Source organism: Aythya marila (assembly GCF_965140915.1).
Source record: "Aythya marila genome assembly, chromosome: 23".
NCBI classification, from domain to species: domain Eukaryota; kingdom Metazoa; phylum Chordata; class Aves; order Anseriformes; family Anatidae; genus Aythya; species Aythya marila.
In genome coordinates this window covers 1,774,210-1,786,744 of record NC_139064.1, presented here as the reverse complement: position 1 = coordinate 1,786,744, position 12,535 = coordinate 1,774,210, and the positions used below count along the sequence as shown (strand labels likewise).

Genomic DNA, 12,535 nt, shown 5'->3' with positions numbered 1-12,535 from the left:
CCTGCAGGAACGAGGCAATACAGTGAGAAACAAACTTTTCTAGTTCTTTGTGTGCTTACAAACATCAGTTCTGGAGCAGAACAGCTCTGCGAGGAAGCAGTCCCTGGCAGACTGCTTTGCTACAAGCACACAGAGAACTTTTGGCTCCACAGCATTAAACACAACGCACATCTCAAACTTTTATCTAACATTTTGCTGGCTGGGGCAGCTCTGGGAGATGCGAGATTGTTTGCATGACGAGAATGCTGGGCATCTCATTGCTAGGAGGAAGCCAAGACACACAGTGAAACGTTTCAGCTGTAAACCACACGGTTCAGATTTCGGCAGGACCCCTGGGGAGGCGAGCTGCGGGACACGCTGTTCTCCAGCACCGCTGCCACCGCTGCCAGGGCCAGATGGGGACAGAGACACTTGTCCCCAGTGCCCCTCGCTGCACCCTGGGGCCAGGAGGTGATGCTTGGCTCCTGGCTCCATTAACAGGCAGCTTAATTGTGGAAAAGCACTGGAGGCTTCGTGCCCTAATTGTGATGGCCCCACATTTCGAGAAAGAGGGGAACAAGCAAACAGGGCAGCCCATGTTCCCGTGCACACAGATGAAATTAGGCTGCTCTGGTGTCTCCCAGCAGCTGGAGACACCAGCTCTATGCCAGCAGCACCGGGCGCGGGCTCCTGCAGCTGGCGCTGCCACCGCCGCCTCCATGCAGCCTGCGCTGGGGCCAGACCCCATGAAAGGAGCGGCCGCTCCATGCCTCTTTTTATCTTTAAAGGCTGCCCGTTTGTTAAACTGTCATTGTGAATTATGCTCCTAAATTAAGAAGGCTTCCGATGGGAAGTTTAGCTGTCACAGGCATTGTTTTTGTAGAAATAAATGTTTGCAAGAAAAGCTTTCCTTTGAAGATGTCAGCTTCCACATCAAGAGCACTTGGGCCAAGAACAGGGAAGCACAGGAGAGGCAAGAGTCTTTAGCTCAATGCTTGTACTTACCCTTCCCTCTATTTGTACAGTGTTCAGTCTTTTTTGCAAATAAACTTTGGAAGGCCTCTCACAGCCCTGCCACGTGAGGCTTGTGTTGCTCAGCAGAACGGTAAAAGGAGACGAACGCAAAGCCCATCCTTGTGCAAGGGGTTGGCATGGAAAGTAAAAGGAGTGACCCCCTCTGTGGCTGTTGCTTTTGACAAGGGACACGACTTTTTAAAATCCTAAATGTGCACCAGGAGCAGCCCCGGCTGCTGGCAGCTCCTGGCCCCAGGGCAGAGCCTCTGCTCTTGCGGCCACAGCTGCTCACCAAAAGCAGCTCGGGGTTAATAAGATATCAGCCCATCATGACCTGATTAAGACGGATGCTTTGCCTCTTTATGCTCTTGCAGCTGCCATTTTTAGTTTGGGAAGTGTTTTGAAAGAAAGCTGATCTTTTTTTATTTAAAAAACTTGGGAGTTTGCATTTTGGATGCTTGCTGACCATTCCACTTTAATCTATGTGGTTTTGTCCTTTCTTGGGTCATCTTTTTTGTCTCATCCTGCCATAGCCAAACGTTTGAGCTAGCAAGTCCCTCTCTCTGCTGAACACTGAGAATTAACCATGTACTATTTCTTCCAAGGTTCTTATGAATCTACGTACAAGCAGAGCTCCATGGAAGAGGCCTCACCTGAATTTGGCACACCAGGCTCCCATCAGGGCCCGAACCCAGGAACGTCACCTCCAAGCAGCTGCCACCGTCGGGATCTCCAATCTGCTACTGAAGCACTGGAGACCTCTCCCTTTTGTTAGACCACCAAAAAACTGTTCAAACACAAGCATGCACCCCCCCCAAAACCCAGCTTTCAGTTCAGTGACAATATTTCAGGTGTTGGACATTCACCTGATCCTATTGGCTCATCAGAAAACATTATTTTGGGTTTTTGGTGCATATTTTGAACGAAGAGTGGAAATAGAAGCTGAAAAGAAAAACCACACATGCAGAGGGGGCAAAAACATCTACTCAGCCACAACCACATATTTATTTTCTCCTCACCCTTAAGCCATGAAAGCATCTTCATGATTGGCATTTTGTCCTTTCAGATGTGCCCACGTTATTGAAACAGCAAATCCTGGGAGGTGCCTCTCAGCCTCCCATGGGCCAAATGCAGATTTTCCAGCCTGGAAAACAATTCCTATTTGATCTCCTGGGCACATCAGGCATTTGAGGGTGCCAGGAACATCTTTGCACCCTCCACATGTGGCAGCTAAAACCTCAGCAAAGAAGGCAGAGCTTTGCTGGAAACCCAGTTTATTTTGCAAGCGTAGGGTTTGCAGTTCACCTCCAGCTGAGACAGTCGAGCACCCACATTTTCCATCCCCATCTGTTACGCTGTACTCCACCTCTGGTGAGGAATTGTGATGCTCACACCCGAATCAAAGCCCACGAGACCCCCAGCCCAGGCACCGTGGCTTGGCCGGACCGACCCCGTGCCATTCGGTCTTCTCATCACTGCCATACCCCTGTGCTCAAACCTCAAGCTCATGTCCAAAAGAAAAACACAGGCATGTAAAAAATAAAACAGCTTTGGAGCTGATGTTTTCTCGCATATTTACAGTTTTTCTCTTTGCGCTCCTTTCAGATGTGTTCATAGGGCTCCAGGTCCGTAAAGCACTATGAGAGCTGCCAAAATATTGCAAGACTTGGCAACGGTGTCTGAAACATTCTTTGCTGGCACAAGAGAAGCCCTGGAACAAAAGTTTGCTACGTTATGGAAAAATCCAAAATTTGTGCGCTCTTTGACTTAGCTGCTCGGCCTCTCCTCCACCCTCTCCTGTCGCACTTGTTACTCGAACCGCGGGGCGCAGGGCACCCACACTTGTCACCCAACAGCATCTGCGCCCAGCAGCCGGGGACAGGGCGCACCCCTGGGACCAGGATGGGTCCTCTTTGGGGCAGCCTGTCCACACGCACTGCCCTGGCAGGGCCAGCTTCCCACCTGTAGAGACCTGAAATGCAGTCAGGGAGTTCAAGCACAATAAATTAAGGGTAGCTCCAGAGGAGGTGGTGGCACCTCCCAGCTTCCATCTCGGCTCCCAAACAGCTTTGGTCCCACAGCAGGCTCTCACCATTGGTTTTCCCAAAGCAGCATTGCTCATCCCCACTTTGTGATGAAGGGGCAAGCTCACTCATCCCCCTGGACCCACCGCCCTCTGCTCGCTCAGACCTGTGCTCTCCCTGCAGCCAGGGCAGCCTCGTCCTTGTCCTGGCACCCCAGGACCCTGGCACAGGGCTCAAGCCCCTGCCCGCACAGTGGGGGCATCCCAGTGGGGGCAGGAGGCAGCCTACTGCTCTGCAGAGACTCCTGTGCTCAGGGAAGTTTTCTCTTCGTAATGAAAAACCAAAATGTTTATTGTTCCCTCGCCTGTATTTGCATCTGAAATTGGAGCTATTACAGGGCAGACATGCCAAGGTTTCGCTCAGTCAGGCAACACACACCGAAGCCTGCAGTACAATTTTAAGTTTAACTGTTTTGTTTGTTTGCTAAATAGTCAACACAACTCTACAACAAAATAAAGGAATGGGAAAGCCCTGATTTGAATGGCTCCGTCCAGGCACAGAGGGGATGGAAACGACGCAGGGGCTGGTGGTGAGGACCTGCTCTGCACCATCCTGGCCACACAGCCTGTCCCCAGAAGTGTTCCTGCTGTTCCCTGCAGCATCCCAAGGCAGACCAGGAGAGCCTGGACACGGCTCAGCTGGGCTCTGACAGCTGCTGGGCTGGTTCACCCGCCTGCACCCTCTCCTCTTCCACTTGGTTTCATGCAACTGAGTACAGGAGGGATAATTACATTTAAACATACTTAATACTACAGTACATTATCTCTATCTATGGAGAAAAATGCGATCTGATGGTATTTTCCCCATAAGCCCAATCAAGATGCTCTCTTAAAGCCCTCTGGAGTACAGTGAAACAGCAATAGAAAGTCGCAGGCACGCTGGGAGCTGCTGCGTTGGTGTGGCTGGGGAAACGTGCGGAGCGGCTGCTGGGGGTGGGAGCTGCACCCAACCCCCTCATCCCCATCCCCTGGTGGGGTCACTGGGTCTCTGCCTCCTCCCGGCTCAGGGAGGAACCCCACAAAGCCTGGGGTGCTGCGAGGGCTCCACGAGAAGCCAGCGAGGGCCCCGGGGTTTCTGCGGTGGCTCCTGGTGCCAGGCATGGATAAAGCCGAAGGGGCACTGGAAAAGGGAAAAGGGGCTGATTTCCTCCTTCCTCGCAACGTTTGGTACCCACCACACTCACTCTGCTCACTCTGAAATCTCGGTCTCCAATATTGAAAAACTAGGGTGATGTGTGCCAACAGCATCACTGATTTTCTTTTAAGCCAGTACCATTTTGAGGCAGAGAAAGTGAAGCAAAAGCAAGGAGATTAGACAAATACGTAATTAAGCGGACTGAGTTTAAATTTGCCAAACACAGAGAGGGTGTGGGGCAGCATGACAGCTCTGTCTGTCCTGGGCTAAAAAACCTCACTGTGCACCTCAGGGAAAGCAGGAGCTGATGATGATGATGATGATGATTATTATTATTATTATTTTGTGCGAAGGGAGGGGCAGAAAAAAAAAAAAAAAAAAAAGGATAAAGCCCTGCAAACCCAGAGAGGAAAGGCTGACCTTCCACGTGGCTACAGAGGGACGTTCTCCACAGGGCCATGAGCATCGGTGCTGGTGGGCGCATCCTGCAGCCAGCCCCGGGCAGCCCCAGCCCCTGCCAGCTTTTCCTCTCCCCAGACTCCTGCTCTCATGTGCAGGATTTTTTTTTCCCTTCGTACCTCCACTTACCACACTACTGTTTTGAATCTCTAAAATAATGTGACAAGTTAATGATGGCACAATTATCTAAATGTTTAACAGACATGTTATCTAAGTGAATCGGATTGAGATTCCATCCCGCTGACAATAAACATCAATGGGAGAGCAGAAAGTGATAGGCAAATTATCGCAAACCCTGCAATTTCAATGCTATTAAATTTGGAGGAATAACAGCCCTGAGGCCTGTAAACTCTGAATAAAATAGACCCTTGTGTTTGTCCAACTATTAAATCAAAATGCTACCAACATCCCAGGAAAAAAAAAAGGGAGATTTATAGCTTTTCAATTTTCAGTTACACATTGGTTTTATTAACTCCTTTCTGCTGTTTGCACCCCGGTGCCAGTATTGGCATGGAGCTGCGGGTGGGAGAAGGGCACCAGCGGCCCCCAGCACCCAGGAGTCACAGCTCCTGAGAAAGGAGGAGGAGAAACCACGGTGGGGTCCTGCTAGCAGGGGCAGAAGAACATCTCCTGCTGCCATTTGGTCTTGTGGTGTGTGGGATGCAGACGCTGCTGAGTAATGCAGAGGTGACACCACGGGGGTGGCACCTGGGGGTGCTGCGGGGGCTCCTGTGGCCGCTCCAAGGAGTGAGCACCCCCCACACACAAAGGTGGTGCCAGGCACCCAGCACCCAGCCTTGAAATTAGGGTGAGCACAGATCCACGCGGGTGCCCTGACGGTACCAGCAGCAGCGCATGACACCGGCTCCCGAGCGCGTGTGACTTTGCCCCATCCGTGGCTTTCATGTGCTAAATGCCTTGGCACACCAGGGGAAATCCTATACAAATCACCTCTGATATTTTTAAAAGTCCATGGCTCACAAGCACCAGGACCAGCCAAGCCCCAGCCCCATTAGCACAAACACCAGCAACGGGCTACCAGAGCCCCGCCGGTGAAAGCTTTGCCTGGGGGAACTTGGTTTTCTCCTGAATACATTTCATTTTTCCTCTAAATCTGAGGAGAACAGTAAGTAATTTTCCACACTCTCCCTCCGGCATGGCACTGAGCTTACACTGCTATGAAGATGAGCCAGAACAGTTGCTGCTTTTCCTATTGCTGTAGGACAGAGGCCAAGCAAAGTGAACACCCAGAAAGAACCTCTCAGTCTGGAGCTGACTGGGCTATAGGCACAGCCACCCCTGTGTTTACAGGCAGAAATGACTTTTTCCTTTAATAGATTTTACCTTGCAACTGAAAGAAGGGCTTAATTTTTCCACTGTAAGACAGCTGCTCTTTGACAGCGGTCAGTACATGGAAATTTATGCCAAGTTGGCTTAATATTTTGCATTGTCTTTCAGAGGAGCAGTGAAGACAATGAAAAAATGTGAGATAAAGGAAGGTTCTTACACACTAACTATTTGCCTGGGAAATGGCTCTGTATGTGGAAAAGAAACCCAGAGTCCTCCACCTTATCCATACATTTCAGAAAACCTCTCAAGTTTCATCTCATCCATAAAAACAGTGACTGTAGGTTGGCTTTTTGCAGACAGGTGCTGCACCCTCTGCTAAACGCTGCGTTTCTGAACAAAACAAGCCCATTTGGTAGGCCAGTACCAAATGAGCCCTCTGCCATGATTATTTTTTGAGCTTCTCTCTACAAAACTTCTAAACCATCCTTGCAGCCATCCATCCCAGTATCCACCAAAAAGGGCAATTTTTTTTTTTTCCTGGGAAAGTGTGAAGGTCTTTCACAAAGTTTGCCAAACAACCTGCTGCTAAGGACGAAAGGAGGACGCTCAAAAACCTTGTCTGGGAGATGTCGTTATTTGGAAAACGAGTTAATTATAGCAACTGTATTGGAGAAATGTTTCTTATGCCACAGGCAGCACTACTTGAGAGCCGCCCAACAACAGGAAGCTATTAATTTCAGCGAGTGTGGGCTCCTCTGGCCATAAAGCCCATTTCTGACGTGTAACTGAGCCGCGTGTGTTTACAGCTCGAGGAGGTGATGATAAACCTGCTTAAACCTGGGTCGCCGTGTTCCACCGTGCTAAGTTCTCATGTCACCCTTTGAGCCTTGGCACGCACGCAGGCTGCCTGGCAGCCCACGGTGGTCCAGCCCCAAGGTTTCCCATCAGACCGACTCCAACCTGCGAGGAATTGTCAAGGTCACCAGTGAAGGCCGCTCACCACACCACTCCACCTGGTTTTCAGCAGAGTGGTTTTGGATGTTTTGTCACCCACCCACCCCACAGTGCCCGCTGCTCGGGGCAGGGCTGTGGAGCCCCACCGGCCACATGGAGATGTCTCCCCAGGAACACGCGATGCTCGGCAGTGCTGAATGGCTGAAATGCTCAGGGCCACCTCCTCGGGGATGGCCACTGCCCCAGCAGACCCCTGGTCCAGACATGGACTCGCAGGCACAGCACAGGAGGCATGAACCAAACTCGATCCCTTGCTCTGCTGGCTGCTCCCTTGCGAGAGTCGCTCTCCTCGCTAACCTGCAGCGCATACAGTTGCTAAAAAGATTATGATTTGTACGGTCCAGCCTCAAGTAGCATGACTTTGAATATGGAGGGCAATCACTTTAAAATTTATTACCTGCTGCTTGGCCAGCAAAGTTTCCAGATCAAATGACGTGCTGAGCCTATTCCTGCTCAGTGACGCAGCAATTTATATTACTGATCGGTCATTAAAACCTCTGGCACAAAACCGTTCATGTTTTGCATGCCAACATAGTGTCCACGCATCGAATTTCAACCTCTGAGTATAAATGCAGCCATTAATGGCATTTATCAGTTTTTTTCAGCATTGGAAGACTAGCTTGTACTAATTTAAACTGTTCCTAATATAGCACGGAGAAGAGGGGGCTCTTCGCTCTGGTTTTGTTTTTAGGAGCTTCTCAAAGACTCCACCTGGGACCGACTGATGCGAGTCCCTCAGCGTCCCATAACAAAACCAGTCTGGGAAAGGCAGCATTTACAATATGTATTTGTCACCAGGTATCAGGCATAAAGAGTTCCTTGTGCTTACCAAGGGCTGATCACATCTAAACCAAAGAGCTGGAAAGCTCAATAAAAGAAACACGGCAAAAGCCAACTGTTGATAGCTCTTTGGAAAGGACTGGCATTTTCCTTGCAGAGGGAGCAGTCAAATTACCTCGTATTTTCTGCACTATGGTTTCCTACATGCATATTTTAATGCTAAGCAATAAGTGCAATAGGCTTTAGTGAATCAGTGCCCTGTGCCTACGTCTCCCTGGAAGAAGAGCTTGGGCTACCTCACTCTTACAAATCACAGGAGCTAAGACAATGCTGTAATGCTAACTCCTCTGTTTATTAGCCTGGCATATTACACGGTGGTTTGCAGGAGTGACTCACGGTGCACTGATGGTTCTTTATTTGTCTGAACACCGTGTGCTAGTGACAAGCGCTGCCGGCTCAACTCCTGACGGTGGGGTAGCAGATGGGGTTCTGCTCCTGCACAGACAGATTGGTTGGAGCCAGCAGTACTGCATGTGAAAAACAGGCAATTTACTAACAATGTGACCAAAGCCCACGGTCAACATTGGAGAGCTTGCAACAACAACGAGAGGAAAGCTGGAGGCGCCTGGCAGCCAGACCTCCAAGCACCCCACCAGGGAAGCGGCGCAGTTAATGGCACGAGCCCCTGCCAGAGTGCAGCTGACGATGGCTTGGCCACAGCAAGCACCCGGCTACACGTGAGCATCAGGGGGAGAGGTTTGTGCACGTCTGAGCTCCGTGCTGGGAAAGGGACGGGGGAGCCTGTGCAGCGTGGCTGCAGGCAGGCATCCCCTGTCCCACGGGACCTGCTCTCATGCCCCCTCTCAGCATCTCCTCCTGGCAAGGAGCAGCTGCGTGCCTGCTCGTGCTGAACCGCACAGCACCCAGCAGATACTTGAGCCAATGCACGGACCTCAAGGCAGCAAGAAGGAACCTCCACAGAGCACCAAATACAGTGCAATTATTTGTATAAATGCTTTGAAAACAGGAACAGCCCTGTCAGTGTAGGCTGGGATTCTCAAACAATTTATAACGCATCACTCTTAGGCTCCTGAGAATCAAAACACTCTTGACAACATTATTTATCCCTTGGAAAGCTTCTCTTAAAATCTGAAATGGTGGCCAAGCGCCATCACGCTGGTCAAATTCAGTAAAAGTTTGCTGAGTATTACACCTGAGTTTTAGAGCTGTGTTTACAACATCAGGTCTTTCATCAAGAGAGCAACAAACCAATCGCCTGGAAGGTGGTGAGGAAATTACAGAGGTCTTGGAGTCACTGGCTTGAACACGCAGAGCGAGCAGGCCGGTACCCAGAAGACGGGTGCAGAGGGATTTAGCAATTCCTGCAGCATGGGAGCTTGCCAGCAGCAATTATTTCAAACCCTCGGCTCTTGGGTCTGGCTCAAGGGCAGTGCTGTCCCCAGCCATGCTCCCAGCACCCCACACTTCTCCCACTTTGCTTTTTGTTGATGGAAATAAAGCTGGGAGAGCTGCGTGCTGTGAGTGCCTCCCACCAGCATCCCTGCGGTGGCGGCGGCACCTCTGAGCTGCCTGAACACACCAAAGTCCTGCTGGAGATATGTGCCCACCACCCTGCACCACCCTTTCCAAAGAGGAGAAGCCTTGATGGGTGACTCTGAATCCTGCCCAGTCTTTTGGTGCACAGGGCTTCAGAAAACAAGGGTGGCCATTTAGCCGTACAAAGGCACTCAGAGTTTAATCACAGGAGCAGGTTGTGCCACTCCTTTCATCAGTATCACCCAGAAAACCATCAGGGGAGGCATCCCTTTCAAACACCACGCACAAATTTTAACACAAATACAGATATACTTCAAAGAAGGTCAGCCAAAAAAAAATATTACCTCAATAAAAATAATTTAAAGATATAAATGGACCTGGGCAGGTCAGAAGCAAGAACTGCAAAGGGTTAATTTCTCAGTTTGGCAAAAACTTACAAAGGAAGCCAAAATATTTATGTCAGAACTGTGTTTGGTAACAAGGCACTTAGTCAAAGTTTTGTTTCCCAAGCAGTTTGAAACACAGAGCAGTGAGACCAGCACGAAAGACACCTGACGTGGGCAGGCAGCAGAGCGATGCCCTCCTCAGAGCACAGTGACACCAAAAACTGCCTCATCCCACCTGCCTCCAATGCACCTTTATCACTATGTGACCGTGGAAACTCAGCCTAACTTTGAGCAGCCCTGAAACAAAAGGTTGAGTGCTCTCTTTTAGCAAGGATCACTATTTAGGAACAGAATAGGACAAGACCAAATGGAGAGGGTCAACCTCAGCTTGCTCCCTTCTCTGCCATCGGATCCAAGAAAAAAAAAGCTCTTTTCATGTAATTTTGTTTTATGTTTTGAGTCTGCAGTCAGAGCTGTGAGTTTGGACACAGACAGGAGATGCTTTGCTGAAGTCATTCTGCATGGAATTGAGAATAAAGGACACGTAAGTGGCAGATCGAGCAAGGAACAGCCTCGCTGCCCTGGGTGGGAGGCAGCACGCACACTGCTTCCTCCTGCACTGTTTGTTTGGAGAGGGAGTTAAGCAAAAAAAAAAAGAAAAGTCAACATACCAGTATGTGTCTGCCTGTGTGTCTCCAGGGCATCTTCTTTTGAGAACTGTGCACCGCACTGATCACAGACAAACGCTTTGGCACCCGCTAGAAAGACAAAGGAGAAAACGAGCATTACTCAGATGGCACGCACAGCCAGGGTTGAAGATCAACCAGCAGAAACTGAGGCTAGGAAAATCACCGTGGAAAAAGGTATTGCAGGGCCCTGCTGACTCTGCCAGCATCCTCCCCACCAGGGCAGCTCCCCACCACCGGGCTCTGGGCAGGCACAGCCGAGCACCCCCAGCACTGAAGCCATTCACGGGGACAGGGCTGGCGCAAGCCATGCTGGCTGGAAGAGGTCGGCAGCAAATATCCAAAATCAAAACTCTTTCTCACCAGCATCCAATAAGAGGATTTACCCAGTCCTGTAGAGAAAATACAATTCTCACAGAACCAATACAAGCGAGCAGCATGAAAGTGGTATGAGGAGCACTCCTCTAGGAACACATGTATTTTTAAAGCCATTCACTTCATAAAACACAGAATCTGTTCAATAGAGGGACTTAATATTTTATAGCCCACACATGGCAGCAAAAAGTAGCTGCCCTTCTCAGTCCCATTGTTTTGCTATTTCCAAATAACAACATAACACACAAATATACTATTGACGTTGCGCTGCGCTTTCATTTTCAGCAGTTGCTCGCCAAGAAGAAATTAAATATTTGTTTTCAAAAAATCATTAAACATCAATGAGTTTCATTAGAGTTGTAACTGATCTAATTTGAATCGGTTTCCTGCCCCTTCCTATTGTAGCAGTTGTTACCAGTATCAGAGGATGAGAGGAAAGAGAAGGCAGAACCATCTGATAAGAAACGTGGCAGAAACAACACAATTTAGTGAGAAGCACAGATACTTCTTTGACTGAGAGAGAGATGTGGTATTCAGGGGAATTCTTAGAAAATCACTATCAACATGTGCCGCGTGTGGCGGGTCAGAGGCGCTAGTTAGAACAAGGAAAAAAAACAGGATGTCTAACAGCAGATAAGTAACTTCCAGATAAAACTAGATTAACAATGCGTACTATCTCTGGCGCTTACGCTGCCAGGACAAAGCTGTGAGTGCATTTGTTAGATTTTGAAGCTCGATTCAGCTGTTGCGAGAACCTATGCGTGGACCAGAGCACGAGGAGCAGCCTTCAAGGTGGCAGGAAGGGGAAGAAGCAGAGAGCTGCGCCCCGGGTCCCCCCACATCGCGGCCCAGAACCGAGCCCCTGGCTCCTCCCTGCGTGTGGATGTGCAGTGGTGAAACAAAAGGAGACACGGAGAGAGACGGAGGTATCACGAGATCCATTAACAAGAGAATTCCTTCGCCTTTAAATTGTCTTAGTAACGGCTGGCTCACAGGCAGAAATATTTGGCAGCAGTGAAATTAAAAGTGATAAATTTTCTCGCCAAGCTTTGATCGATAATAGAGGTCTCATCTGTTAATCAATAAGACAGTCTGCCTGTTTACTGTGCATATGTTGTTCTCTGCTGCCTTCGCTATGATGTCAAGTTTGCATTCAAAACAACTCAAGTGTGCATAAACCACATGGCTGTTCGCAAAAAAATAAATAAGAAGGTGCATTTCCGTGACAGCACAGGGCAACCGCGGCCCCGCTCCCACGTGCTGGGGGATGTGTGGTGACCGGGCACCCACACCCCACTGCAGGGAACCCCAATGCCAGCTGCCCCCTCCTTTTGCCAAAGGATGGCTTTAATAACGAGCAGGGCTCTATTACCCGCATAATTGGAGAGGTCACTGCTGCTTGGGAGCCATCACCGGCCGTCATGCCAGAGCCAGCTCAGGATGTTTTGTTCCTGGATCAGTGACCCATGAGGCCAGCGGGACCCTGCAACGCTTTTGTTTTTTAATTTCAGTTTTCCTCAGAAGTGTGGGCTGTGCACGACACCCAGGGCCACATGCCTGGGAGGGCGCAGGGCTGGAAGGAAACATGGGACCAGCGCTCCCATGTCCTCCCCAGCCAAACCATGCATGGGGATGAGGATGCAGCAGCCCAGTTGCTGCCTGAGTGTTCAGTCCTGAAATCCCCACTGGTAAACGATGGGGACTCAGAAGCACACAGAAAGTTTCAAAATCTCATTGCTGAGCCCGTGACCTCAGCCCCCACCAGCCCAGATACCTG

The 12,535-nt window shown here is 49.8% G+C and overlaps 1 protein-coding gene across 2 annotated transcripts in view; it reads right to left on the bottom strand.

Moving 5' to 3' along the window:
* Window positions 1-12,535, bottom strand: part of ZBTB16 (zinc finger and BTB domain containing 16) — an 88,167-nt gene that overhangs the window by 21,691 nt on the left and 53,941 nt on the right. For both annotated transcript variants that reach the window (XM_082778180.1, XM_082778181.1), the window contains exon 4: window positions 10,369-10,455. In XM_082778180.1, the coding sequence (XP_082634306.1) occupies window positions 10,369-10,455 (87 nt within the window). The remainder of the gene's footprint in view (window positions 1-10,368; window positions 10,456-12,535) is intronic.